General features: G+C 62.3%; 1 protein-coding gene across 4 annotated transcripts in view; it reads left to right on the top strand.

Annotated features, from left to right (window-relative positions):
* ROBO3 (roundabout guidance receptor 3) overlaps nucleotides 1–26680 on the top strand; it is a 214399-nt gene extending 187719 nt beyond the window's left edge. For 3 of the 4 annotated variants that reach the window (XM_030538525.1, XM_030538524.1, XM_030538526.1), the window contains 20 exons: nucleotides 2355–2560; nucleotides 7963–8044; nucleotides 10128–10296; nucleotides 10877–11043; nucleotides 11792–11913; nucleotides 12273–12489; nucleotides 13174–13292; nucleotides 13503–13674; nucleotides 14199–14393; nucleotides 16401–16424; nucleotides 16926–16968; nucleotides 17081–17235; nucleotides 17626–17901; nucleotides 18275–18434; nucleotides 20100–20327; nucleotides 23634–23815; nucleotides 24104–24211; nucleotides 24498–24674; nucleotides 25303–25454; nucleotides 26274–26680. In XM_030538525.1, coding sequence (XP_030394385.1) covers nucleotides 2355–2560; nucleotides 7963–8044; nucleotides 10128–10296; nucleotides 10877–11043; nucleotides 11792–11913; nucleotides 12273–12489; nucleotides 13174–13292; nucleotides 13503–13674; nucleotides 14199–14393; nucleotides 16401–16424; nucleotides 16926–16968; nucleotides 17081–17235; nucleotides 17626–17901; nucleotides 18275–18434; nucleotides 20100–20327; nucleotides 23634–23815; nucleotides 24104–24211; nucleotides 24498–24674; nucleotides 25303–25454; nucleotides 26274–26285 — 2966 coding nt within the window. In that variant the 3' untranslated portion in view covers nucleotides 26286–26680. The remainder of the gene's footprint in view (nucleotides 1–2354; nucleotides 2561–7962; nucleotides 8045–10127; nucleotides 10297–10876; nucleotides 11044–11791; nucleotides 11914–12272; nucleotides 12490–13173; nucleotides 13293–13502; nucleotides 13675–14198; nucleotides 14394–16400; nucleotides 16425–16925; nucleotides 16969–17080; nucleotides 17236–17625; nucleotides 17902–18274; nucleotides 18435–20099; nucleotides 20328–23633; nucleotides 23816–24103; nucleotides 24212–24497; nucleotides 24675–25302; nucleotides 25455–26273) is intronic. The other variant, XM_030538527.1, reaches the window with a different exon arrangement.
* Nucleotides 26681–27639: the final 959 nt, after the last annotated feature.

Raw genomic sequence — 27639 nt, 5'->3', positions numbered from 1 at the left:
CAGGTGTTCATACACTGTATGGTCCAGCATTGTCTCTCAAACCGATTTTTACTGGCTCTCCATTCAAAAGGCCAATATCATCAAATTCTCAATCAAGTTCTTCCAGTTTTCTTGCTAGGCCCATCATGGCTGCCACACTGCGGCCGAAAAGGTTGTTGGTCTGTCATCCGATCGTCACATACACTCTGAATGCAAAGCTTTTGTCTTTGTAAGTTGTTTCTGTGGTGAACTGGCCCATGCAATTCAGAATACCTCCAGGGCCAGTCAAATCAGTGTCAGGTGACTTCAGCTCTGGGAGCGGTTCCCTTCTGAGATGACTGTCATGTCTGCTCCTGAGTTAATTTTAAAGTCAATTGTCTTGCTGTGAATATTTAGTTTCACTCTCCAGACAGGATTTGTGTCATCACAAGTGAGAGATCCCAGAAACGAAGGCTCTGAATTGTGTGTGTAATATGAGTCAACTTTCTGACTTCTTTGGTGTAGCAAACAGCTCCAAAATGTCCATATTTTATACATTTATTACACTACACACCTCTGGCTGCACATGCATCATCTCTCGGGATATGACTTTTTCCACATCTTATGCATGTAGTTTGTCTCTCTTAGCCTGGGAGTTCTCTACATGAATTTGAACACTCAGGTGTCTTGTTTACAGCTTCTAAGCTAATTTTAGGTTTTTTTTGTTAATGAAATGCTTGCCTCAGGTCTCATCAAACAGGCCTCCCTTTGCCCCTCGTGCTGGCCTGCCCCACAAGATACGGTGCCCACAGGCCTCTCTGCACCCTGGCTACTGGCAGCCACGTTGTGCAGCAGCACTACCAACCCAAAGTCAGCCCATTCTGACAGCTTGACAAGAGTCCTGCAAGGGCTGGCGACTAATAACCTCCCACTCTACTGCCCATGCTGCCCCTTGGGCCTTCCCGCTGCCGACAACAAATGTGCTCTGGTGTGGAGGACTTGACCCACAGCCTGCTGAGTGAGCGGGTGACCCTGCCCTCCAGCCAGCTCTTGCACTCCTGGGCTGCCTTGGGCCCACAGGCAAGGGGTATGTCCTACCTCTCGAACATAGTGTGTGGGTGTAAATGATGACACTGGAACCAGGTGCTGGGTTCCCGTCTCTCTCTGTGCCAGCTCTTCCTGTCCTGTGTGCTCTAGGCCAGATGGGGCTTGCCACTCCGCCCTAGATCCCCTGTTAGCCATGGTTCCCCACTGGTCACTTTCCCAGCATAGGAGGGGCCAAGGAGATGAATCCGCCTCCCACTCTGTTCCCCAATCTCTGCACTCTGGGTCTCCATGGCCTGGCACCCACCATCTAGCTACCTGCGTTGTGTGCTTGCTCTCTAGCTGCCAGCTGTGGCTGCTGGCACAACACGCTCCCTCTTCCCCGGGGCTGGCACATTTCTGCCATGACACTCCAGCCTCAGTTGCCCCATACCCTCCCCTGCAGCCCAGTCAGCACAGCCTGAGCTCCAAGGCCTGTACGTCCACCACAAATGCCCTGTTTCTAACTGGCCCCCCGACAGGCCAGCAAAGGAAGGTGAGCATGGAGCTGTCAGCAGGGTGCAGCACTGGGGGTGCATGCGGAGAGATGCTCAGAGCTGCCCACAGTCTGTTAAACAGTAGCACAGGGAGATGGGGCACCAGGGGTCAGCTGTGCCCATTGCCCTGTTCAGAGGAAGCCTGGTGCTCCAGAGAGCGGAGCATCAGGTGCCTAGTGCCGTCTAAGGAGAGCCCTTGGGAGGGGCCAGGGGGGAGGAGGTGTCGCTGTGCTGCCCATGGGGTGGGCCTCGGGGGAGAGGGGGTGTCACAGTGCTGCCCACGGGAGGGGCCTCAGTGGGAGGGGTTGTTGCGGTCCTGCCCACAGGAGGGGCCTCAGTGGAAGCTCCCTTGTGCTGGGAGGGGCAGGTCTGTGTGGGACGAGTTTGGGGCTGCTTGGGGAGTCTCACATTGCCATCCCAGAGGCAGGGTCTCTGAGGGGCTGGGCTGGGTGGGCTTCTACTGCAGCAACCCTGCCACCAAACGGACACTCCTGGGCCCATGGGGGAGCCTCAGCAGACAGTGCAAGGATCAAATGGGCCTGAATCTCAGCCCTCTCCCAGCGGGCCAGGCTGGCTCCTCGGGGCAGGGTGGGCACCATGACCGGTTGAGGGGCATGGGGCTTGCTCACTGCTGCCTATGTGGCACTTGCTGAGGAGTTGCCCAGAGGCCTTTGCGCTGTCACGGTGGGGCCGGCTAACCTGGGGAGGAGGAGGCGTGGTACTGGATGTGGTCCCTCAATATCAGGACTGGTATTTTTGGCCCTCGATGCAGGCCAGGAGAGCCGCTAACACCTGCTCTGGGCTGTTTCCCTTAAGTGACATCCGACCGTATCCCACCAATCATCCGCCGAGGACCCGCCAATCAGACGCTGGCCGTGGATGCTACAGCCCAGCTGCAATGTCATGTGAGCGGGAACCCGCTGCCTAGCATCCAGTGGCTGAAAGACGGGCAGCAGGTTGTGGGCAGGGATCCCAGGGTCAGCCTGTTAGACAACGGGACTCTGCAGATCACAAACGTGCAGGTAAGCTGCTGCTCCCCCCCATCCTCCAAAACTGTGCCTGTAGCCCCACAGTACGCACCAATCAGGTACCGGGAAAGGGCTGCAGTAGTCTCGGGGGGCCCCTCCTGTCAGTCAGCCTTTGCCGAGCCCCAGCTTTGTTACCTGGAGAGGAGTTCGCAGCTGGTGCTAGCTCTGTTATTCCTGGAAGTGCAGTGGGTCCTGGTGGGGTGTAGAAATCACAGAGCCCCTAAAGCTATCGCTGCTGTTCTGACTCTGCTCACGCAGCATCTCTTTGGCAAGTTTGAGACCCATTGGCACACATGCATTTGCAATCTGCCATTTTACTGGGCCTTTTGGTGTTCTGTGATGTTCTGTTGATCCTCCAGTTGGAACGGAGACATTTTGCAAGTACTCTGGCTTATTTAATTTGCTGCCTGCATTGATCCACCTGGCACAGTACAGCTTTCCTGGCTGCCTTCTGCGTTAAATTGACTCTCCCTTCTTGGTAATACCGCCATGCGCTTATTCATAGAGGTGCCCTATCAGGTCTCACGGTGCATGTCCCTGAATCCCTGTGTGCCACAAAGTGCTTTATCCTCACTGCCCGCGGGGCAGCTGAAGCACAAAGATGGAGGGCCAGATTTGTAAAGGTATTCAGGGACCAGATGAGGCAGATAGAAATCAGTGGAAGTTAGGCGCTTTTGAAAATCTCGCTAGGCACCTAAATACCTTTACAAATCTGGCCCTAAGTGCTTGAGGCCATGCAGTCTCCAGGGTAGTGCAGGGACTTGGGTGCAGGTCTCCTAAGTCATGCACGAGCACCCAAACTGCTGGCCCAGCCGGCCTCGCCAATGCAAGCCACCAGGAGAGAAAGGAACGAGTGTAACGGACAGGAGCCCAATCGGCGGCTGGGGGCTGGACTGGACACAGGGCCGGGACAAAGAGCCCTCACAGCAAGGGCCAGGGGCTTCCCGTGTGGGGATGCCAAGGGGGATGAGCAGAGGACATACTACCAGGTGCTTGGCTGGAAGGGAAGGGACTGCTGGAATCAAGGCAGCAGCAGCACAGGCAGTGTTAGCAGCAGAGGCCAGAGGATGGGACAGCATGTCCCCCACCCAGATGCTGGGCCAGGGTTGTGAAGCATCTCCCTGGACTCTCCCCATTGCCCTGGCAGCCTGGCTCAGACACAGACAGGGGAGCAGGGGGATAATGGGGACAGGCTGGGGCAGGGTGCTTGGGACTGGGCAATGAGCCCATCCAGTCTTCTCCCCACACCTCCAAAAGCCCCTGGGATCCCCTCCCAAATTGACCCTGATGGCCACTGCATCCCACAGGGCCCCGCTCATGTCAGGTGCAAGGGACGGGTGTGGAGCTGGAGTGGGCAAGGGTTCTGGATGGGCAGGGAAATCCTGCCACAGTGCCAGTGCTGCTGCCCTGGGCAGAGGAGGCTCTGGGAGGGAGGAGCCCCAGGGCTGAGCTGGGACAGGGAGAGTCGTTAGCAAAGCAGAGGGCAGGGTTAGCTGAGCCTAGCGCAGGAAGCCAGCATGATGCCCGGACTCAGGAGGCTGCTGACTGGGGTTAGGGGCCAGCCAGGCTCTTGCTCCGTACAGGGATGGGTTAGTTAGGTTGGCCTCTCGTGGTATGGGCTTATTGGACCCGATTCCCTATTGTCCTGCCCTTGTGCACCGTGGGCGTGAAATGCTGCTGCTCCCATTGGGCAGCGTTTCACACTTGTGCGCTAGTGTCCATGGCTGCCCCAGGGCAGGCAAGGGGAAAGCAGGCCCTTTGTTCACCACAGCTATGGAGGGTCACGTTTATGTCTAGTGACTGAGTACCTTGGCGTGCTGTCAGCTTACTCCTGGCTTGTTAGTTACACTCAGCCTCGGCGTCACTGTTTGAACTGAATCAGGGGCCCCGACCCGTCACTGCACTGGCCCACAGTGGGCGGGAGGAGATGGAAGCTGCTTTACTGGAAGAGGAAGAAACATTGATTTCCTCACCTGCAGGAGCGGCGCCAGGGTTTTTGGCGCCCTAGGCGGGGGTCCTTCCGCGCTCCCGGTCATTGGCAGCAATTCTGCAGTGGGGGAGGTTCTTCCGCACTCCCGGTCTTCGGGGCACTTTGGCGGCGGGTCCCGGAGCGAGTGAAGGACCCGCCGCAGAATTGCTGACGACGATCCAGATCCAGGAAGAAGACACATTTTGCCGTGCTCTCTAATCCTGGTGCTGTAGGCGACTGCCTAGGTCGCCTAAATGGAAGCGCCGGCCCTGCTCACCTGTCTTGCCAGACTGCCACGCTCCTCAGTCAGGTGGATCGGCCAGGGCTTTGTTGTTTACAGCACTGGTTCCACCTGTGAAATACCCCAGGAGAGAGTCAGGTGGAGGTGGAGGGGTCCCCAAACTGGCTAGGCTGGCAGGAGCAGACAGAGCAACACAGGGCGTGCACCTTCAGCAGATCCAGGGAGCAGGATCCCTGAGCCTGCCCTGCGCAGGAGAGTCCAGCCAATATCTGGGTCCAGCGAGGCTGGGCTGACCCCTGGGAGCACACTCATTCTGCTAGAGGAGTGACTTCTACTGCTCCTCGAGCAACGGAAACTAACCCCCGAGCCCTGTTTTACAGGGCTGGCCAGTGTACCTATAGTCATCCCAGAAACATCACAGTAAAGGTGTCTTCTTCCTGGATCACTTATTCTCCTCCCTGTGCTGGACAGAGCACCCTTCTCCCCTGAGAACTGTATACACCTGGGGATGGAGGAGAGGCTGCTACCACCTTTGCTCTCCCAGTACATTTACGCGGGTGCGGTATTTGGGTGCAAAGGCCTACATTTGGGAAGGTGTTTTGGTGTTGCTTAGCATGGCAAAGTGACATAAGAGCCCAAATCCCATTGACTTTCAATGAGATTTACAATCCAAAATGGGCTGCACTCTGAAATTAGGTCAGTATAAACCCACCCCACTGAGCAACCCAGTTAACCTGTCCTGAGCCCTGGAGTCAACCCAGCTAGGGCCTCTCTGCTTCAGCGTTTGATGTGTGGACAAGCCCTAAGTCATTTTGAAAATGAGACTACACCTAAAACTTTGGTTGACCCAGCTACAAGAGTTTTCTAGCCCTCACCTCAGTGCTTGCATTGATTTACCTGCATTGATAGAAAAAGCCCTTCCATCAATGTAGGAAGGATCTACAGCCCAGCGCTGCAGTGCATCCCCGTTAAGTGCAGAGCCATAGCATGTCGTGTAGACATGTCCTCAGGCTCCTACGTCACTTAGGCCTTGTAACGCAAAGCTGAGCAACACTTAAACACTTCTCAAAATCTGGCCCCCAGGCCTAACTCAGTCCTAGTTCATTTAAACTAACTCAGGGTTAGACGTCCACCTAACCTTGCACCAGGGCAGGGCCTGGAGTCGGTGCAGTGCCTGGTACCATGGGGCCCTGCTCACCTGACGGTAATGGGGCATTCGGCTAGGATAACAGCAGTGCACAGGACTACATAAGCTGGAAATCACATCGGCACTCAAGGTGGTGCCGCTCTCCTGTGGAGACAAGGCCTCGCTCAGATCTGGGGGCTTGGCCTTAGGGATGGCACTTCCTCTGAGTGGCAGTGGGCTGGGCGGTGGGAAAGGGAGAGCGGTGCTTTTTTACCATGTGTGTGTGCAAATTACGCAGCAGTAGAGTCTTAAGTGTGTGTGCACATGTGGGGGTGAGGGGTGCACACAAGCACACGTGTGTGAGCGTGTACACCTGTGTGTCCATGCATGCACCCATCATTTATTTTTAAAGAGCAGATTTGGCAGGGGGTGGTGGAGGAGAACGAAGAGCCCTGAGCACCCTTGGGAACAGCAGCTCTCTGCAGGGAGTGCAGGCTGGCTCACAGCACTGCTGGTTCCAGGCACTAAATGCCATTTGGGACTGGGCCTCGTTCCAAAGAACGCCCTGCTCCCCATGGGTGCTGAGTCCCCTGGCTGTGCACCACCTCCTGATGTAGCCACAATGTGCTGCCACGCCCTCCCTCCCCCACCCCCACCTGTCTGTTAACCACACCTGTTGCAGCCTTCCCTACATTCAGATGGGGAGGGCAGGGCCTGGAGTCGGTGCAGTACCATGGGGCCCTGCTCACCTGACGGTAATGGGGCATTGAGCTATGATAACAGCAGTGAGCAGGCCGGCTCCTGTCTCTAGGAGGTGGGTGTCAGGCGCTGTCTTGTGAAGGGCTGCTGGGCGGGCACGGCTGGGGTGCTGTGGGAGCTGCGTTCCTCCCCCTGGCCTGGAGGCAGACTAGGCGCGTCTGCAGCCTGGCGCAGCGGAGTCAGACGCGGCACCGGGGTAAAGTGGAGGTTATTCATAAATTACTTATCAAAACACACAGCTAACGCTAAATAGTGCTTTAAAAATTGATGGCAGGCGTCAGCAGGGAGCGAACTATTTCACGTTCGCTTTGGGCCGCCGTTGTGTGCGAGTCAGGAGGTTAATGCATCTGCCAGCTCCCAGCACACCTAATAGCATCGGTGGATAGCAGTTGTGGCTCTATGCCCAGGAAGCAATGAGAGCTGTCAGGCAGCTAGCAGGGCTAGCATGAGTTAATGGTCCCCAGGGACGGCCACCTCCTCAGGCCATGCTGCTTCGTAGGGAAAAGTGGGGCAGCTCCTGCCACACGGACAGCCCCACCTGACGGGTATATTAAAGTATCCCCTCTGTGCATGCTGCCTTCCTGTCCCCCAGGCCTGCTGCCGCCCTGGCCAGGGCTCCCCCGACCCTCTCTGCACAGCCTGTCTGCAGCGCCCCCCCAGCCAGGGACATGCCACCCTCTGCCCTGCTCAGAGGACATTGCCCCATGCCTTGCTCTGCCAGTGGAGCTCCCCATATCCTGCAGCCCTCACCTCCCAGCTCCAGCAGTGTGGAGAATGCGTGGCAGCGTCATGCGGTGGCATCCCGGTGAGTGGGGTGCCAGGGGATCACTGCGGATAGCAGGCTGGGCTGTGCAGCTCTCTCGTGCCAGGCCCTGGCACCTCCGGCAGGCAGGCATTCCCTGAAGCTCAGGCTGAGAAGTCCGTGGACACTGATGTGCCATTTCTTGTCACTGGGATCTCGGAGTGGCACAGCCTTGCGGGAAGGGCCATGGGTGCGGCAAAGAGACAGGCTCACTGCATCACTGCGCTCGGCCCCGTGCTGCCGCAGGGACCCTCTGACCTTCCCTGCCCAGCCCTCAGCCGGATGTGTTCCCCAGAGAACTTTCCCCCATGCCACAGCCTGGCTGGCCCCGAGGGCATGGGGCGAAGCAGCAATCCCGGCGCTACAAAGGGATCCCCAGAACGGAGCCTCGTGCACAGCACCCTCTGGGTGTTCAGAGTGTCCCATTCCCCCTAGCTCATCCCCCAGGGACTCACCCATGGCAGCTGCACTATTCACTGGCTCCCCTTGGTGTGCGCAGGTGACGGACTCTGGACTGTACGTCTGTGTCGCTACCAGCTCGACGGGGGAGACAACATGGAGTGGGGCCCTGGCAGTGCAAGGTCAGTAACGGACCGGTTCAGCTGGGCCCTGCAATGTAGGGGCAGGTCGGGGGGCTGGGAGAAGGAGGGGGGGCGAGTGGCCCAGACACACATAGTAGTTGTGCCAGGGGCGGGTTGGGGGCTGGGAGCAGGGAGTGGGGGTGAATGGCCCAGACACACACAGTAGCTGTGCTGGGGGCAGGTCGGGGGCTGGGAGCAGGGAGTGGGGGTGAATGGCCCAGACACACACAGTAGTTGTGCTAGGGGCAGGTCGGGGGCTGGGAGCAGGGAGTGGGGCGAGTGGCCCAGACACACACAGTAGCTGTGCTAGGGGCAGGTCGGGGGCTGGGAGCAGGGAGTGGGGGTGAATGGCCCAGACACACACAGTAGTTGTGCTAGGTGCAGGTCGGGGGCTGGAAGCAGGGAGTGTGGGTGAATGGCCCAGACACACACAGTAGCTGTGCTGGGGGCAGGTTGGGGGCTGGGAGCAGGGAGTGGGGGTGAATGGCCCAGACACACAGGGTAGCTCCGCTAGCAGCTGCTTGGGGCAGGGCTTGGTCCCTGATGGTTACACCGGGCGGGAAGGTGCTTGTTTGGGTGGACGCAGGAGCCATGGGGGAGGCTTGCTGGCCTGTGCTGTGAGGGAGCTCAGACAGGGTGATCAATTGAATCCAATGCCTTTGGTCAATGCCCATGGGCCTCCCTGGGCCTGCCTAGGCCTGCAGCTGTCACTGTGGGTGCCTTGCCTGTGCATAGCTCAGATTCGCTCATGAGACAGCTTAGCGCTGGCCTTGCATGGCGAGCTGCATCCCCTGCACGGGACAGCCAGCAGGGCAGGTAATTGCCACATGGGGTTCCTGGTCTGCGTGCCCCACAGGAACTGTCTGTTCTCCAAGGCAGGTTTTTTGAGGAGCAAAGAGGCCGCTCAGTGAGCAAACCCAGGGAGCTCCAGGTCTGCAGGCATAGGCACCGCATCCCTCCAGAGCTTTGGACCCAGTGCCAACATCGGCTGCTCTGGGGGAATCCCACTGCCATTGCTGCATGTGCCACTCACTGACAGGAGTTACAGACACGCCAGCTTCCTCTGCTCCCCAGCCCCAGGCACACCCTCTGGCTGGGCATCTGTACTGCTGTTCCAGCAGCCCCCAGACTGCAGCTGTGCTCAGATCATAGGCGCCAAATTTCCCCGGCGCCGGCGGGTGCTAGCCCCACCCCACCCCGACTCCACCCTTTCCCTGCCCCTGCCCTGCACCCATTACAACCCCTTCCCCAAAGTCCCTTCCCCAACTCTGCCCCCTCTCTGCCCCATTGGATCCCTTCCCCAAATCCCTGCCCCGGCCCTGCCTCTTCCACAAGCGTGCCGCATTCACCCTCCTTTCCCCCTCCCTCCCAGCCATGCAAAAAGAGCAGTTTCGTGGCACGAGCATTGGGAGCTAGGAGGAAAAAGTGGGCACACAGCACGCTCAGGGGAGGAGATGGAGCGGAGGCGGAGGTGAGCTGGGAGGAGGGCGGGCAGGGAGCTGCCAGTGGGTGCAGAGCACCCACCAATTTTTCCCCATGGGTGCTCCAGTCCCAGAGCACCCACGGAGTCGGCGCCTATGGTTCAGATGGGTGTAAAGTCCCCTCCGCTCCAGGAAGCTCTGAGCCCACGTTCCCGTTGGCTCCTCCTGGGACATGTCACCCAGCGCTGGTGAGGGAGTGGGCTCTGCCCGTGTGATGAGCTTGAAAAACAGGACCGCTGTGCCAGCGCTGCATAGGGATGGACTGCTGGTGAGCCACGCTGCACTGGCAGGCCTAGAAACTGACGTCCCTCGCCTGCAAAATAGGTGCAGCACAAGCAGCTGGCCTGGCCCTGTGTCTCTCCCCTTGGCCTCATCCGCCAGAGGTAGCAGTTGTGGCAGCCCAGCTCAGCTCACGGGTGGTGGAGTTGGCAGAGCCAACACGGGCTGAGTTTGCAGCAGGGCCCGTGCACTGAAAGGCTCTGAATTTGCCAGCCAGAACCAGGGCCCGGGAGCTGGAATCAGGTCTGGAAGCACACGCCCCCGGGCTGGACTCGGTGCCTCCCTGGAGCTCCCTGTCAGTCTGTCAATCTGTCCTTCTCTAGAGACTGGGGCTGACCTCCAGGTGCAGCTCCCTGAGCCAGGCCACCTCCCCGGGCCCCCCTCCGTGCCTCTGGTCACCGATGTCACCAAGAACAGCGTGACCCTGGTCTGGAAGCCGAGCCCCCAGAGAGGGGGTGCTGCAGCCACCACGTACATCATCGAAGCATTCAGGTAAAGCCTCGCACGCTGCTGCCCAGGGCGCCCACCAGAGAGGCCCCAAAAACCGAAACATGGGGGGCCATGCTTTGGAATTGGGGAGGGGGGCCAGGCTGGGAACACAAACCCAGCCCGAGTGCTCCTGGGCTCCCTGCCCGATCCTATCCCACCCCCCATCTCTCGCTAGCTGGAGGAACCCAGTCAGGGGATGGTAGCTGGAGCGGCATCGCCCAAAGGCTGATGGGGGAATCGGGCCAGGCCAGTGACACCGGGGGCTCATGGCTGGCAGCAGGCTCAGGGCTCACACTTGGAGCAGGCAGTGTTGGTAACACAGGAGGAGGCTCCGCTTTCCCTTCGGACACCCAGTGAGAGAGGGGCCAAGTGCCTGGCCCAGGCTGGGTCCCGGCTCCCTAGTGCCTCTGTGCTGGGCCTTGGCACCGTTGGGCCTGCTGGACTCTGGAATCGCCCTCACATGGTGAGCCCTGGCTCTGCTGCTGCCCCCCTGTGCCCGGGCACTACCCATCCCTGCCCGGTGCTCAGGGAGGTGACAGATGACCTGGCTGTGACTCACCCCTCTCCCCAATCCCCATTGCAGCCAGTCCGCAGGCAGCACCTGGCAGACTGTGGCCGATAACGTGCGGGTGGAGAAGCACACGGTGAGCGGCCTGAACCCCAACACCATCTACCTCTTCCTCATCCGCGCCACCAACGCCTACGGGCTGAGCGACCCCAGCCCCGTCTCAGAGCCGGTGCGCACGCAAGGTGAGGTTGCCTGGACGCAGGGCAAAGCACGGGCCGGAGGTGGCTCAGCAGAAGGCAGGGATGGGCAGAGCCAAGGGGTTCTCATGGGGGGATGGGCAGGGCCCAGGGGTCTCAATCGGGGGGGGTGGGCGAGGTCAGAGAGGAGGACAATGGACTGGGATGGGCTGGGAGTGATCAGCAGCAGGGGGCTGGGCTCAGTTGGAGTCCCGCAGACCTAGCCATGGAGCAGGGCGGGGGCTGGATGGCAGGACACCCAATGGCTGTCCAGTTTCTGTTGCCCAGAGCCAGCAGCCTGTGCCCCCTCGGCTAGCAGGAAGACCCATTCCTCTTCCCGAGCACGGTGCCCCAGCAGCCTTGCTCCGAGTGTCATGGCCTGTCCTGATGCAGAGGCTGCTTGGCCCCCACCTTCCCCACCAACACCTGCACTGGGCTTTGGAGCCACATGTCTCCCCTAGGCCTGCCCTGCGGGCTCTGCTCCAGAAGCACAGGGCAATGGTGCGTGTCCAGGCAGCAGAGAGGTGAGAGCCAGCTCTTGCCATTGGTACAGCAGTCCCAGCAGAGGGCAGGGGCTCCTGGCCATCCCTGCAGGCTCCCTGGGCCGTAGAGCTTAGTGGGCACCTGGAGACAGTTATGTTCCCAGCCCAGTGGCTAGCTTGTGGGGCACCTGTGCCCGATCCTGGGCCTGTGTCCTCTGCCGTGTCCAGTGGGGTGACTCCAGGCACCGCACTCATGCTGGGTTTGTTGGCAGACGTCAGTCCCACCAGGCAGGGTGTGGATCACCGGCAGGTGCAGCGCGAGCTCGGCCAGGTCGTGGTACAGCTGCAGGAGCCCGTCATCCTCACTTCGACCACCATCCAGGTGTCCTGGACTGTGAGTACCGGCTCCGGAGGTGGGGAGGTGGAGGCGGGCTTGGAAGTGTAGAGAGAGCCGGGTGGGCATGCCAGGGCATTGTGGATGGTGCGCTGCTGGGGTGGCATAGAGGGACAGTGCACAGGTAGGGGGCAGGGGCAGCAGGGGGCCTGGAGGGGCAGGGGGGGTACAGAGGGCATGGGAAGGCTAGTGGGTGGAGGTGTGTCAGTAGGAAGGAAGGGGGGCAGTGCAGTGTATGGGGGTGGGGCTGCAGAGCATGCAGAGCAGCGTGGTTCCAGCTCTCCAGGGGCTGGGGGCCATGTTGGGCCACGGGCAAGCACTCCTCAATGCTGTCCCGTGGCTTGGTCCCACTTCCCCAGGTGAATCGTCAGGCCCAGTTCATCCAGGGCTACCGGGTGCTGTACCGCCCACGAGGCAGCACCTGGCTGGTGCAGGACGTGCCGGCGCCGGCCCAGCGCAGCGCCGTGCTGCTGGAGCTGCACAAGGGCCAGGAGTACGAGATCAAGCTCCGCCCCTACTTCGACGAGTTCCAGGGCATGGACAGCGAGGTGCTGGTGGTGCGCACGCCTGAGGAAGGTCAGTGGTGGGGTGGCAACCCCAGTGCAGGGCTGGCATCTCCCCAGGCAGCTGCCGTGCCGTGGGCCAGCGCTGGAGCCGTCTGCAGGGCCTCAGGCTCCCTGACCGTGGCTGCCGCAGGAGGGGCCGGGATCGCCCAGCTGGCGCTCCCTGGCGTCCTCGGGCAGAGGAGCCCGGTGCTGAGCAGAGGGGGAGGAGAGGCTGGGGGGTCCGGCACTGTTGTGAGGGGAGGAGTGTAATGTGCATCTGGGCATAACGCTAACCTGCCTGCCCCATGGACGGGCTGTCCCGTAATGCCTACCTTGGCCGGCTTGCCCGGGCCTGACAGCTCTGCAGGCCATGGGCTGTGGCTGCCTAGTGCCCATCACGGAGCCAGCGGCCATGCTCTGGGACGGGCTCCCTCCCTAGCCTCTGCCCACAGGGTGTTGGCTCATCAGAGCCATGGCCGAGCAGCTACAGCCTGGGCTGGGAGCAGGGCTTGCTGTCCACCCCTGGTGCTGCTGGCTCCCTGGGGCTGGGCCAGGTGGAGGGAGCCTGGGGCAGGTCCAGGGGCCCCAGGAGGCTCTTGGGGCCTGGCATGGTGCTCACGGTTGGCCGGTCCCCTTGGCGCCCATGCCTAGCTCAGCACACAGGGGGCAGCTCCCCCTCACTGCTTAGCACTAAACCCTCTTTCCTCCCTCCCAGCCCCCAGTGCCCCCCCTCAGGCGGTTTCTGTGGTAACAGTTGGCAACAGCACCAGCATCAGCGTGTCGTGGGAGCCGCCCCCTGCCGGCGAGCAGAACGGCATCATCCAGGATTACCGGGTAAGGTGGTACTGCAGGGGGCAGGCACCAAGTGAATCCAATGTGCCGGGCACGGGTGCTGCCGGGAGGGTTCGACCCCACTGGCAAGAATCACCAAGTCCCACACTGCCTACATGCTCTGGCAGGGCTGATGCCAGGCACCTGGGGGTGGGGGCCGCTGCTCCGTGTCGTCCCCGAAGCCGTGGGTAACCAGATTCTTCTCCCTGGCAGATCTGGTGCCTGGGGAACGAGAGTCGCTTCCACATCAACAGGAGCGTGGAGGGCACGGTGCACTCAACAGTGCTGCAGGGGCTGGTGCCCGGGGTGCTGTACCGCACCGAGGTGGCCGCTGTCACCAGCGCCGGCATAGGAGTGAGGAGCGCGCCCGTCACCATCCAGATCAGTGAGTGCACCCGGCAGAGCGGGCATGTGGCGGCTCTCGCCCCAGGACCTCCCTTTACACCCCTCCCTGGCCAGGCTTTGCACGTCTCTCACCCGTGCCTGCCTGGAGTCGTTGCAGTGCTCTGCTGAGCTGGGCACTGCCCATGTGCAGTGAAGGGTAGTGGAGTGAGGGTGAGACGACTCTGTCTGGACACGCTGCCAGGGCGCTGGGTTGCTCGGAGCTCAGCAGACTGCAGGCAGGGCAGGCAGGGAGGGGAAGTCTCCGCCGTGGGTGTCAGGGTTCAGTGCCTGCTAGGGTCAGAGGGATGCTGACTGCCGGGATGCTGGGGTGTGTGTGACATGGCACCGGTGGCGTTCATGGGGTTGCAGCAGAGCCACTGACCACATGAGGGGGGGTTGTGGCGTGAAGGGGGTACAAATGCCAGCTGCCCTCCTCTGCCTTCCAGGCAGATGAGTCCTGCAGCCCCAGTGGGCCATGCAGACACCCTCTGACTGCCTTGCCTTTGCCACCTGTACCCACCGCAGAGCCTACCCTGGACCAGGGCTCAGTGCCCATCAGCAGTGAGGAGAACGTGAGCCTGGCCGAGCAGATCACAGACGTGGTGAAACAGCCGGCCTTCATCGCGGGCATTGGCGGGGCTTGCTGGGTCATCCTGATGTGCTTCAGCCTCTGGATCTACTGGCGCCGCAAGAAGAGGAAGGAGCTGAGCCATTACACAGGTGAGGGGCCAGCTCCCCTCCACCCCCACCCCAACCCCCATCGACACGCACCAGGGACCGCCCCCACCGCCACACGCCAGAGACCACCCTCACCCCAGTGCGCCAGAGACCACTCCCACCCCAGTGCACCAGGGACTGCCCACACCATCACACACCAGGTTCTGCCCCCACCCCAGTGCGCCAGGGACCCCTCCCACCACAACCCCTCACTGGCACGCACCAGGGACCAATCCCATCCCAGTGAGCCAGGGATGACCCCCACCCCAACTCCCACGCACTAGGGACCGATCCCACTCCAGTGTGCCAGGGACAGCCCCCATCCAACCCCCACTCCACCGGCCCCAGGCTACACAGGCACTGCTCTCTGGGCCTCGTACGCCCCACACTCTCTGCAGGATAGCATGTAGCACCTTGCAATCCCCGAGACCTCCTGTGCCTCCCTGGAGCATCCAGGCCCAGTCCCCGGCTCTCTCAGTGTGTCCAATCCACTGCTCCCAGAGGTACAGTGCACCCAGCTTACCTGTTCCCCTCCACTCGCCGCCCTGCTTCACGCTTACCTGGTTACATAGCAAATGAAGGCTGAGCATGTACTCGAAAACCTAGCCACTCTCCTGTCTCATGCAGCAGTGGTTCTCAGCCTGTACTCTGCAGAGCTCTGGGGGCCTGCACACTGTCTGCAGGGGCCGCGAAAGACAGACTGAAAAGTGATTGAACAGAATTCAATTATATACAGACAATCGGTTTCCAAAGGGGTCTGCAAATGAGAAAAGGTTGAGAATCACAGTCATACAGTACTGCTCGGCCGCACTTCCCAGCCAGGCCGGCTGCGCCCCTCGGCCAGGAGAAACGGCCTGTCAGTGAAGGGTCCAGGGGCCTCTTGGTACCCTGAGTACGTCAGACCAACCCGTTGGCCCCTGCTGACTGTCCATTTTTTGAGTGGAACACCCAGTCGAAAGGGACCTGGTGGCTCCGGTCGGCACCACTGACCAGGCTGCTAAAAGTCCAGTCAGCGGCGAAGTGGGGGCCCAGGGCTAAGGCAGGCTCCCTGCCTGCCCTAGCTCTGCATGGCTCCCAGAAGCGGCCACCAGGTCCCTGCATCCCCCACATCCCAGCCCTGAGCCCCCTCCTGCACCCTGAATCCCTCATTTCTGGCCTCACCCAGAGCCTGCACCCCCAGCCCAGAGCCCGTACCCCCCTCCCGCACCCCAACCCCCTGCCCCAGCCTGGTGAAAATGAGTCAAGGTGGAGAAGAGCGAGTGACAGAGGGACGGGGGGATGGAGTGAGCCGGGCAGGGCCTCAGAGAAAGGGCAGGGCTGGGCTGGGCTGGGGCCTCAGGGAAGAGGTGTTCGGTTTTATGCCTTTAGAAAGTTGGCAACCCTAAGAATGGAACTGAGGGGGGCAGTACCCAGTGACTGGGCGGAGACAAGCATCTGTTACCACCCCCTGAACCAGCTGCCCCCTGCCGGTGACCGGCCTTAACTCCCCGTCCTAGGAGCAGGGTTCTCCCTAGATACATGACTTCTGCAGTATTCTCTGTGGGTCCATCTCGCAGAGCTTATGGTGACCCAGGGGGCTAGTGGCCCTCAGCTGAGACCTCACAAGCCACCCTTTGATGAACCCTTATGCAGATATCTGCCATGGGGATCTCTGTGCCCGCTGCCCGTTGGCTCCCAGGGGTCCCGGGGTCACAATGGCGGTGGGGGAGGGCTGGAGCAGGGCTCCTCAGCGTGGCTGCTAGCACCAGACAGCTGGGAAGGAGGCAGCTCCAGAGGAACAAGGCTGGGACACAAAGAGAGCAGGGCCTCTGAGTCACCCACCCCCTGTCAATACAATGTCCCAGCCTGTGGGCTGGGGTCTGATGGGGGTGAGGTGTGCCGTGCTCCTGTGAATGCCCCTGTGCTGCCCTCTGCCTGGCCCCAGCTCCCACCCCCTGCCCTGCCGCTCTCTTCCCGCCTGTGCCCTGGCATTCTCCTGCGACTGACGGTCTTTCCCCTCCTCTCTTGCAGCCTCCTTTGCCTACACGCCAGCAGGTAAGGCCCTTCCCTAGCCCCAGCCATGGGGTTGCCCGAGAACGTGTTGGGGCCCCTTGACCCAGCTTGAGTTACAAAGATTATCTACAGAGTCCCATTTCCCTGAACACGGGAGGCGGCGAGCAGCAGGAGGCGAGCCTGCTGTCACTTGCACCCAAAGAGCTTTCTTCTGCTCAGCTTTCTCGCTGCTGCCATATCTCTCACCCCCTTCACCCAATGGTGCCTGGCCGAGCCCTCTCCACATAGGTCAGAGCCCGGCCCGGGCTTGGAGCTGTCTTGGTCCTGGCCTGAGACATGGGCCTTTGTTTGGGGGGTGGCGGGGTTCGGGCTGCTGAACTGCGGGAGCTGCCTGCTTAACACAGCCTTGTCACCGTGCTCTGCAATGACAGCTGGGCCCGACCACCTGACCCCCAGCAGCCGGGTCTCACCTGACCCCCAGCAGCCAGATCCCACCCGACCCCCAGCAGCCGAGTCTCACTGCAGCGTCTCTGTCTCTTTCAGTCTCATTCCCGCATGCAGAGGGGCCGGCCCGTGGCAACAGCAGGTGAGTACAGAGACCCCCCTACGCCACACTCCGCAGCTGCTGGGGAAACCCTCCAGCAGTGCTATCCAGCATGCAGTGCACCTAGACCCAGCCCTACCCTCTCTTCCTGCAGACCGGGCATGCTGGCCATGGCCACCAGCGCCTCCAACTACCCCTGGCTGGCGGACTCGTGGCCCGCCCCCAACCTGCTACGCAATGGGAATGCCAAGGAGCCTGGCACGAGCTGCTGCACAGGGATCCATGATGCCACGGAGAGATATTACAATGGTACTGGTGGGGAATGGGGAGTTGTGGGTGGCCAGGCTGTGGCAGGGGGTTGGGCTTAGAGCAGTCAGGAAAGGGGCCAGGACGAATAGGCTCATGTCTGGGGCATCTCCGGCCCCAGGACTGTGGGAGCTGGGCGGGTAAAGGAGCTGACCTGAGTCCCTCTCTGGGGGCCCAAGCCGGCTTCACTGTTTCTGGCTCTGGGGAGCAGCTGGGCCGAGCCCCTGGAGAGGGGCAGGAGAAGCAGCCCAAGGCAGCTGGGCCAATGCTGGCCACTCTGGGGCAGCAATAGCTCAGAGCCCACGTGGCAGGCAGGATAGGAGCCAAATGGCCCCAAACGCAGCTGAGCTGTCCCCATAATGAGGTGTCCTGTGTCTGTGATTTTCCCTGCAGAGGCCGGGATTTCCAACTACCTCGCCCAGACGGAGAAGTTTGGGGTGGGCACGTCGGACGGGCCCATTTACAGCACCATTGACCCTGCCAGCGATGAGATGAGGACCTTCAATGGGGCCTTCTCGCAGCACACCACACCTTACGCCAGCACGCCCCTGATGCCATATGGGGTGCCCAGCCTGCCCTCCCCTGACGCGGAGGAGAGCCTGCGGAGTCCCCAGCCTGGCCCCTCCGGCAGCCAGTATGCGCTGCCGGAGTGCAGCAGGGCTGAGCAGGGTAGGGATGCCATGTGGGAACCACTGGGTGTGGCACCTGGGCGGGCTGTGGGCCCGGGGGATGTGGAGGTGGGGCCCAGATGCCAGGGACAGAGTTGGCTCTTCCGGCAGCTGGGCTCAGTCGCTCTCTGGGAATGGGAGCCACATTCTGCTGCCAGGAGCACCCCAAGGACAGTGCAGAGTGTCTCCAAAGGGGATCGGCTGGACCCTGGGCCTAGCCCATGCCCTCAGCAGCCGCTGTGGAGCCCCCTCCCTGCAGGTGAGCCCCTGCGATGCAGGCACAGGGCTCCGAGGGTGAGCAGGAGACAGGGGCTCACTATGGGGCTGCCCCACTCACTGTGTCAGAAACGCCTGTCTGGCTCCGGTCTCTCTAGTTGCGAAAATCGGCAAAGCAAAGTCAATGGGGAAGACGGTGAAAACACCTTCTCTGAACTGGATGGAGCTGCTGCCCCCTCCGCCTCCAGCCAACGAGCTGAGCCAGTACGTGGAGGAGGAGGAGGATGAAGAGGAGGAGGAGGAAGAGCTGGCTGCCAGGTGAGCCCAGTTACCGCTCTCTCTGTCCTAGCAGGGATGGTGGCAGCAATGCCATGGCCAGGATCTCGATGCCCATGGCAGCACAGACTCTGCACTAGTGGCTGCCAGGGCCAGGCAAACATTGCCACTGGCACCAGACTGCCCCAGCCCTGCCAGAGGCACCGCAGGAGCTGGGAGGGTCCAAGCAGACCTGTGGCATTGCCAGCCTGCCCTGGACTCGCATGGGTCAGGTGAGAGGCTGGGTCAGGAGAGTCTATGGCAGAGGCTGATCACAGCTGTAGCCATGGGGCACCTACCACTTTAGCCTGGCTTTGCCTCAGCCCAGGATGGCAACATGTACTACTGCTGGGGGGCCCAGGGGGCCCTCCCACCAGCCCTGGCAGAGCCTTAGCTATGGGCTCCAGGCAGCACAGTGGATGTCACCCCTGCCACGGCCTCTCCAGAGCGAGGCAGGGTCCTGCCAGCCATGAAGTGCCACAAGGCTTGAGTCTTGGCCTGCACACGGGAGCTGGGCCAGGGGGCCGTGTAGAGCTGGGTAGGGTGGGAGGTGTGGGGGTCAGGGCGGGGCAGGGCAGAGAAATGTGGGAGGCATATGGGGTAGGGAAGCACATGGGGAGGCATGTAGGGCTGAGCAGGGAGCTGCATGGGGCTGGGCAGGGCGAGGGAGGCACCTGGGACTGGGCAGGGAGGAGCGTGGGATGGGTGGGGAGGCGCAGGGGGTGGGCAGGCGTGGCGTATGCAGGTGGTTGGGATGAGGAAGGCACATGGGATCGGGCAGAGAGACCTGTGGGGTTGGGCAGGGAGACCTGCGGAGCCAGGTGGGGAGGCACGTGGGCCGGGCTGGGTGGTGTGTAGGACAGACAGAGAGGCCTGAGGAGCCAGGCGGGGAGGCGCGGAGACACGTGGAGCCAGACGGGGAGGTGCGTGGGCCAGGTGGGGAGACACGTGGAGCCAGACGGGGAGGTGCGTGGGATGGGTGAGGAGGCCTGTGGAGCTGGGAGAGGAGGCGGGTGGGCCGGGTGGGGAGACACATGGAGCCGGACAGGGAGGCGCGTGGGCCAGGTGGGGAGACACGTGGAGCCAAATGGGGAAGTGGGTGGGATGGGTGGGGAGGCGCATGGGACAGGCAGGGAGACACATGGAGCCGGACAGGGAGGAACGTAGAGCCAGATGGGGAAGTGCGTGGGACGGGTGGGGAGGCGCATGGGACGGGCAGGGAGACACGTGGAGCCAGACAGGGAGGAATGTGGGCCGGGCAGGGAGGCCTGTGGAGCCAGGCAGGATGAGGGAGGCCTGCGGGGCTGGGCAGGCTGGCTGCAGGAGCGCCAGGGTTTTTGGCGCCCTAGGTGGGGGTCCTTCCGTGCTCCTGGTCGTTGGCGGCAATTCTGCAGCGGAGGGGTCCTTCCACGCTCCCAGTCTTTGGGGTACTTTGGCAGCGGGTCCCAGAGTGAGTGAAGGACCCGCCACAGAATTGCCGCTGAAGACCCGGAGCACGGAAGGATCCCCCGCCGCCGAATTGCTGCCAAGGGTGGCAAAATGCCGCGCCCCCCAAATCCTAGCGCCGGTCGCCTAAATGGAAGCGCCGGCCCTGGGTGGCTGTAAGAGCCAAAGGCGCCATCCAGGCCTGTGGTGCCCAGCAGAGTCTAACATTCCCCCCGCTTGCAGCATGGACGCAGAGGAATGGTGCCCCCCGCTGCCCGAACGCACCTACCTGATGGAGAACGTCCAGGAGGAACAGTGCCCCCTGCCCCCGCCCCGCGGCGACATCTCCTCACCCGCCCACTCCTACGGGCAGCAGTCCACGGCCACGCTGACGCCCTCACCCCACGATGAGATGAGAGCTGCTGAGGACATCCCCAGGCTGCATCACTTCGAGATCCCCCACCTGGCCCGGTAGGAGGCGTCCCCACCCCTGGGACAGGTGCTTCAGAAGGAAGGAACAGAATGGGGCAAATATCAAGTGATTCATCCCCTGTAGTCCAGTCTCAGCTTCACAGTCAGAGTTAGGGACACCCAGATCATGGGGTTGCCACCCTGACCATAGGCGCCAACTTCCCCTCTACCCGGTGGGTGCTTGACCCCCACCCGTCCTTGGCCCACCTCTTCCTGCCCCTGCCCTGCCCTCACCCACCTCCATTCCACCCCTTCCCCAAAGTCCCCGCCGCACCCCACCTCCTTCCTGCCCCCATTCCACCCCTTCGCCAATGTCCCCACCTCTTCTCCGCCTCCTCCCCTGAATGTGCCACATCCTCATTCCTCCCTCTCCCTCCTGGAAAGTCCTAAGTGTCGCCAAACAGCTGTTAGGCAGCGGTGGGGTTGCGGGAAGTGCTAGGAGGGAGGGGTAGGAGTGGGAACAGAGTGCACTTGGGATGGGGGTGGGGAGAGGAGGAGAGGCAGGGGCGGGGGGTGAGGAGAGCTTGGCTGTCGGTGGGTGCTGAGCACCCACTAATTTTTCCCCGTGGGTGCTCCAACCCCAGAGCACCCACGGCGTTGGTGCCTGTGGCCCTGCCCCTCTTGGCTAACAGCCATAGTCAGACCTATCCTCCATAAACTTAGCTAATTCTTTTTTGAACCCCATTATAATTTGGCCCTCACAACATCCCCCACGGGCAACAGGTGGAGCCACCCTTTCGGGAGGCTAGCTCTGGCCCTGCCCCTTCTGCCCAAGCCCCCCTGCTCCCCCACAGCCAGAGCCCCAAGAACCCCCCTCCCATCCAGAGGAGACCTGTGCACCCACCCATCAGCCAGACCAGTTCTGGGCCACCTGGCGCCCTGAGGGACCCCTGCCCATACAAACACACACACACCTGCTCGGAGGTGCCCCAAGACTCCCTCTCCACCCTCCATGGCCCTGAGGAGTCCCAGGCCAGATGTACCTCACCCCACTCCCCGGCCCCAAGCTACATCTCTCTGGTCCATCTCTCTGCTATGCCCCACGCAGGTTCCAGGGAGGCTGAGAAGGCAATATTTGTTACTCAGCTTCCTGGGTTCCTGAGTAATCTCCATTGACTCCCCAGGCCTATTATACCCGCTGCCCATGACATCCCCTGGCAGTGAGTTCCACAGGTTGGCTGTGCATTGTGTGAAGAAGTGCTTCATTGTGTTTGTTTTAAATCTGCTGCCTATCAATTTCATTGGGTGACACCTGGTGCTTGTGTTATGTGAAGGGGTAAATAACACTTCCTTAGTCACTTTCTCCACATCGCTTGTGATTTTATAGACCTCTCTCATATCCCCCCTTCCGGAGCACTGGAACGCTTTTTCTAGGAGGGTGCTGAAAGCCAGCAAACCGATCCCCGCGGCCGGCAGCTGGGATTCTGCATAAACCTGGGGGTGCTGCAGCATCCCCCGCACGCCTACTTCCCAGGCCTACGCCCCTCTTCGAGCTGAACAGTCCCAGTGGTTTTAATCTCTCCTCATGTGGAAGCCGTTCCACACCCCTAATCATTTTTGTTGCTCTGCTCTGTACTTTTTCCAGTGCTGATCTATCTTTTTCGTGATGTGGCGACCAGAACGGCAACGCAGCATGAGCTGTTCACCCCGTTCTGCCTGCGCTAGCCCCTTGCCCAGGGAGCCAGGGCTCAGGGCTCAAAGGACGGCAGGCTAGAGCCTTGTTAAGAAATCCCAGGCCACTAGCTGCAGCACACGGCCCCCGAACAGCCCACACTGTAAACTCCAGTCAAGCAGGCACATGGCAAACGCACAACAAAGTAACAGATAATCTGCTCCCCTCAAGGGCCGCGTAGTCGCTCCTCCTTCACGTGGAGAACTCGCTCACACAACTCCCTGTGTCCTAGCTCTGCCAGTGCCCCTCACTACCGACCCACAGCCCCCTGCGACCCTAGCCCTGGGCCCCATATGCAGCTCTGCTGGGCCCCTCAATCCCGACCCACGGCCCCCTGCTACCGCAGCCCTAGGCCCCACACACAGCTCTGCCAGTGCCCCTCAATCCCGACCCACAGCCCCCTGCTACCCCAGCCCTGGGCCCCCCCCCCACAGCTCTGCCAGTGCCCCTCAATCCCGACCACCAGCCCCCTGCTATCCCAGCCCTGGGCTCCCCCCACAGCTCTGCCAGTGCCCCTCAATCCCGACCCACAGTCCCCTACTACCCCAGCCCTGGACCCACACACAGCTCTGCCGGTGCCCCTCAATCCCAACCCACAGCCCCCTGCGACCCCAGCGCTGGGCCCCACACACAGCTCTGCCGGTGCCCCTCAATCCTGACCCACAGCCCCCTGCGACCCCAGCCCTGGGCCCCACACGCAGCTCTGCCGGTGCCCCTCAATCCCGACCCACAGTCCCCTGCTACCCCAGCCCTGGGCTCCCGCCTCAGCTCTGCCAGTGCCCCTCAATCCCGACCCACAGTCCCCTGCTACCCCAGCCCTGGGCCCACACACAGCTCTGCCGGTGCCCCTCAATCCCAACCCACAGCCCCCTGCGACCCCAGTGCTGGGCCCCACACACAGCTCTGCCGGTGCCCCTCAATCCTGACCCACAGCCCCCTGCGATCCCAGCCCTGGGCCCCACACGCAGCTCTGCCGGTGCCCCTCAATCCCGACCCACAGTCCCCTGCTACCCCAGCCCTGGGCTCCCCCCACAGCTCTGCCGGTACCCCTCAATCACAACCCACAGTCCCCTGCTACCCCAGCCCTGGGCCTCACATGCAGCTCTGCCAGTGCCCCTCAATCCTGACCCACAGCCCCCTGCTACCCCAGCCCTGGGCCCCACACACAGCTCTGCGTGTGCCCCTCAATCCCGACCCACAGCCTCCTGCTACCCCAGCCCTGGGCTCCCCCAGCTCCACTGTATCCTGACCTGCAGTATCCACGCTTACCCTCGCCTGGGACTATGCTGTGCTGTAGCTTTAGACTGGGGAGCAGAGCTGAAGCTGAAGGGGGCCCAGAGCGGTCCTGCGGCGTGGCCCTTGTGCAGCAAGTGGAGATGGGTTGCTGGCTCTTGGTCCAGTCTCTGCTGGCCAGGTGCTCCAGAGCAGAGTTGTGTGCACCCCTGAGGGGGCCAGAGAGGCTTGGCTCTCCTCTCAGTGGAGCCCATTGGCAGGGGGCCGCTGTAGCAATGGCTGGTGTTTGCAGGTCTGCCCGGGTGCGGTGGGTGGGTGCCAGGAGACCTGTCCCTGGCTCCTGGAGCCGCCTGCTCCCAGGCAGTGCGTGGGTTAACTGGGCTGTCCTTGCTGTTTTCCAGGCGATTACCGAATGGCTCGGGGGCCTTGCCCAGGGCCCCGAGCCCTCCCCTGACTCAGTCCAACCCAAATCTCAATGCCCTTGCGGACGGGGCTGATGGCCACACACCCAGACATGGGCACAGGCGCAACCTGAGTCAGACCCCAGTGCACAGTGCTGAGAACGTCAGTTCCCCGAGCCCAGGTGAGCCCCCGACGCTCCCGCAGCAGCACCTGTGCCCAGCCAGAGGGACCGACACCCCTTCTCCCGCCATGGTCAGCCCCTGCCAGGCCTGGTGTCTCTGCGGGTGCCAGGGTGGGATCAGTGCGCCCCAGCTGTGGAGAGCCTGCCCAGAGCTGGGGGAGCAGCGAGCCAGGCACTACGGGCACATGCTGGGGGTGCGGGCGAGGACCGAGCGCTCAGCCAGCAGCGCTCGTGGGAGGAGATGGGCGACGGAGGCATGTCAGGGACTCACGCTGCCTTTGCCGACAGGGAAAGTCCATCCCGCCCCCGGTGACGTGTCCCTGCCCCCGGCACAGAAAACGAGAACGAAGAAAAAGGCCAAGTCCAGCCACTACCGCCGGGAGAAGAAACAGGGAGGTGAGTGTGGGCGTGGCACATGGCAGTGCCAGCAGCTCCTCCTTCTGGCAGCGAACGCCCCGGCAGCCCAGCCGGTGAGGGAGCTGCTAGCTCTGACGCCCGCGGCAATGCCAGCCGGGCAGCACAGCTCCTGGCTCTTCTGTCTGCCGGGGAGCCGATGACCCCATTGGTGTAACCCCCATGTCAGGGCCCCCTTCCAAGTCACACCAACCCCCATCAGGGGCTCTGCTGGGAGGGGCACAGCCTGATTGGCCCGCTGACACAATTCCCTCTGCTTCTCACACAGATCTGCCACCGCCCCCACTTCCACCACCCAACGAGGACCCCGGGGCCTCTGCTCAGCCCTCAGCGCCACCACCGGCCTGCGGCGCCTCCTCTCTGGAGAGGGACGTGAGCAGTGCCGGCGCCGCAGAGCGGAGAGCTGGCCATCGGACCACGCTGGGCCAGCACCAGCACCGAGACGGTAACGTCAGCCACCGCCCGACCGCACTGGGGGCGTCCCAGCTCGCTCTCGCTGCCCCTCGCTGGGCTGGGGGCTGGTTCCCAGAGTGCTCTGGGTCGCCCTGTGCAGCACCCACCCGAAACCAGCCACCCTTGGGCATGGACAGGCATGTGCCTGGTGTGATTCCATTGCACATCCTGTGAGCACAGCACCCTGCTAGCCATACATGGAGCCTGACCCTCCCGATGTCTAGCCCCACAGCTGGCTCCTGGGAGGGCCCACGTGGCCCCGGGGCCGGGCTGCAGGATGGGGCACACGTGGTGGCAATGCAGTTCCATGGCAGGGCACTGTGGGTCTCTGAGGTGCCCTGCAGCCAGACTCCAGAGAAGGCCATGGGCCTGGATACCCCCTGCCCAGGAGCTGTGGTCACTAGGTACATTAAAGATCAAACGCCAAGAGGCGGCAAGGCTTAGCCACGGGTGCCTGAACTGCATCTGACCCTGAGCGACTGCGTGTGCCCATCCCCTGCCATGTGCTGCAGGGGGCTCCCTGCAGGGCCCCATCCCGCCGGGCGCATCCGCTGCGCATGTTGGGCGGGGGGGCAGGAGGCAGCGCCAGCCCTACCCACCCGCCTGCCCTTCCCTTGCAGCGGAGATCGTCCCGTACAGCAGGCCCACCTTCCTCTCCAGAGGCCAGGTGTCAAGCAGCTGCTCCACAACCGGCAGTTCCTCCTCCAGGGGCTCGACGGGGTCCCGGGGCCACGGCTCCGGCCGCAGCAGGACAGCCGGGGACCGTAGTGAGGTGAGCCGAGGCGCGTAACCTGGGGGGCCTGCCACACACTGGGGAACAGGATGAGGTGGCACCAGGCAGCGAGCTGCAGGGACAGTGTCTTGCCACATGGCAGAGGCAAGGCAGGACATGGGGCCCCCTGGGGTGGGGCTGCTCTGTGGGGTGCCGAGCGTGGGCTGGATGGGGCTGGCGCCCTTTCCCTGCACTGCAAACTGCACTGGGGCTGGTTTGCTGTCCTGGAGCTCCAGCCGGTGCGGGAGGGGCTTCGCTAAGAGGGCTCAGAACAGGCTGCCTTGGCACCCAGGGGCCTGGCCTAGCCAGGGGAGTCTCCTGGCAAAGCCAGACCCTTTTGGGGGATTTAACCTTGCCCTGGGGGAGGGAGAAGCCCCATCCACATGGGCCCTGCTGTGCTGTGGGGAGCCCTGGGAGGGGCCTGCTGGCTCGGAGACGGCTGGGTGGTGCTGTGGTGGGCTGGGCATAGCTTGGAGCGTTCCCAATGGATCCCACCTCAGGGCAGCAGCCCCAAAGGAGTCCTGGGGAGGGGAATGCCACACCAGGGCAGGGGAGGACGGCCCCACAGAAAGAGCGAGCTTGGATCCCTCCGGCCATGGCTGCCAGCGAGAGGTGGGGCTGCTGTGGCATTTCCCCATGGCCAGTGGGCATCGGCCCAGGAGCTAGCGAGCTCTGGGGCTGGGGCCCGTGCTCTCTGCAGCCAGGGGCAGGGTAGAGGGGCCCGGCCAAACCGTGCTCCAGCTGGCCCATGCCCGCGATGGCCTTAGCCCCTCCCCGGTCCCAGGTGCCAGCCCCGCTGACAATTTTCTCTCTTTGCAGGAGAAGAGATGAAGCCAGCGACCCTGGCTGAGTGAGCGGATGCAGGCTGAGAGCAGGGCTCTGCCCTGAGATCTGGGCTTTGGTTTGGTTTAATTGATGACACTGTGACTGGAGCCAGACGGCCCAGTCCCTTGTAAATAGGTGGGGTTGGGAGCGGCAGGCCAGGGCCCAGGCAGGCTGTGGGTGAGGCCTGCATGGGCCCGGTCAGTACCAATCTGGCAGTTCTGCAAAAGAAGGTTTGCGCCCAGCAGGGCAGGGGCAGGCAGCTGGGGCAGGACCGCCACCCCAGCCAGGCGCAGAGAGCAGCCCACCCGCATGGCACGCATTGCCCATGGGGCACTGCCAGCCCAGCCAGCCTCTCGTGTGGGCAGGGCTGTTTTTTGGTAGCTAATGAACCCTTTTGTAAAACCACCAATAAAGCTATTTGTTACCCTGGACGGAGCGACGGGCTTTGCTTATGGAGGGGGGCGGGAGGGCTGGGCCCTGGGTGATGGGCGGCAGCAGGGGCTGCCCTGGGGCAGGGGAGGGCATGTCCTAGGTCTCAGAATATTCCCTAAACGTGCTTAATGCCACACGCCAGGCTGGCACCCGTTGCTATACGGGGCGGGCTCCTCGCCTGCACCGTTAGTCAAAGCTCAGATTATCGCAACCATCTCACCTGTTCCCCACCTGGTGCCATTTACCCACTGGCCCCTGCCCCTGGCGGCCCTGGATTCATTCTGTGTCTCGTCCGTGGCACTGCCAGGCTCTGGCCCCCGCACCAGCTGAGTGAGGGGTCACTTCAAACCCTTGTCAGTGGGGCTGGCAAGAGCTTTTTATAAACCCTAAATTGGGGCTTGGCCCGGGGGCCAGATGCAGTACTCAGAGAAGGGGGGAGGAACAGCCCAGCGTGGCACTCAGCATCATGGCAGCTCACGAAGGGCTGAGCCTGCTGTGCGGGCATGGGGGGGGCGGGGATCTTGGAGCTGAGCAGGTGGGGCACTTGGGGCACTGTAAGATGCCATGTCTGCCAACACGCTGCCTGTGACAGCCTGTGCCTGTGCCCAAGCCTGGCCTCCCACACATCTATGCCCAGTCCACTGTGAATCTGGGCACAAGCTCACCGGAGCAGGAGACGTGCTACTGCTCTGGGACGGGCCTTGTTCCCCCTCCCCACCCCGTGCACAGATCCGCTGCACCGTGCTGAGCGCAGCCCTAGCCATGTCAGTTGAGCCTGCTTGGGGCATGACTAGGGCACATGGGGGTCAGAGTGCTAGTGCCCCAGCTACACGTGTGTCTGGCGAGTGCAGCTGCCCCAGGGCGATGGCAGGGGCTGGCAGCAGGTCACAGCTTGGCAAGTGCTGAGCCGAGGGGTCTCTGTGTCTTC

The sequence above is a fragment of the Gopherus evgoodei genome, chromosome 19, assembly GCF_007399415.2.
Source record: "Gopherus evgoodei ecotype Sinaloan lineage chromosome 19, rGopEvg1_v1.p, whole genome shotgun sequence".
NCBI classification, from domain to species: Eukaryota; Metazoa; Chordata; order Testudines; family Testudinidae; genus Gopherus; species Gopherus evgoodei.
Note: the sequence above shows the minus strand (reverse complement) of the source record. Positions and strands in the feature narration are given on the sequence as shown.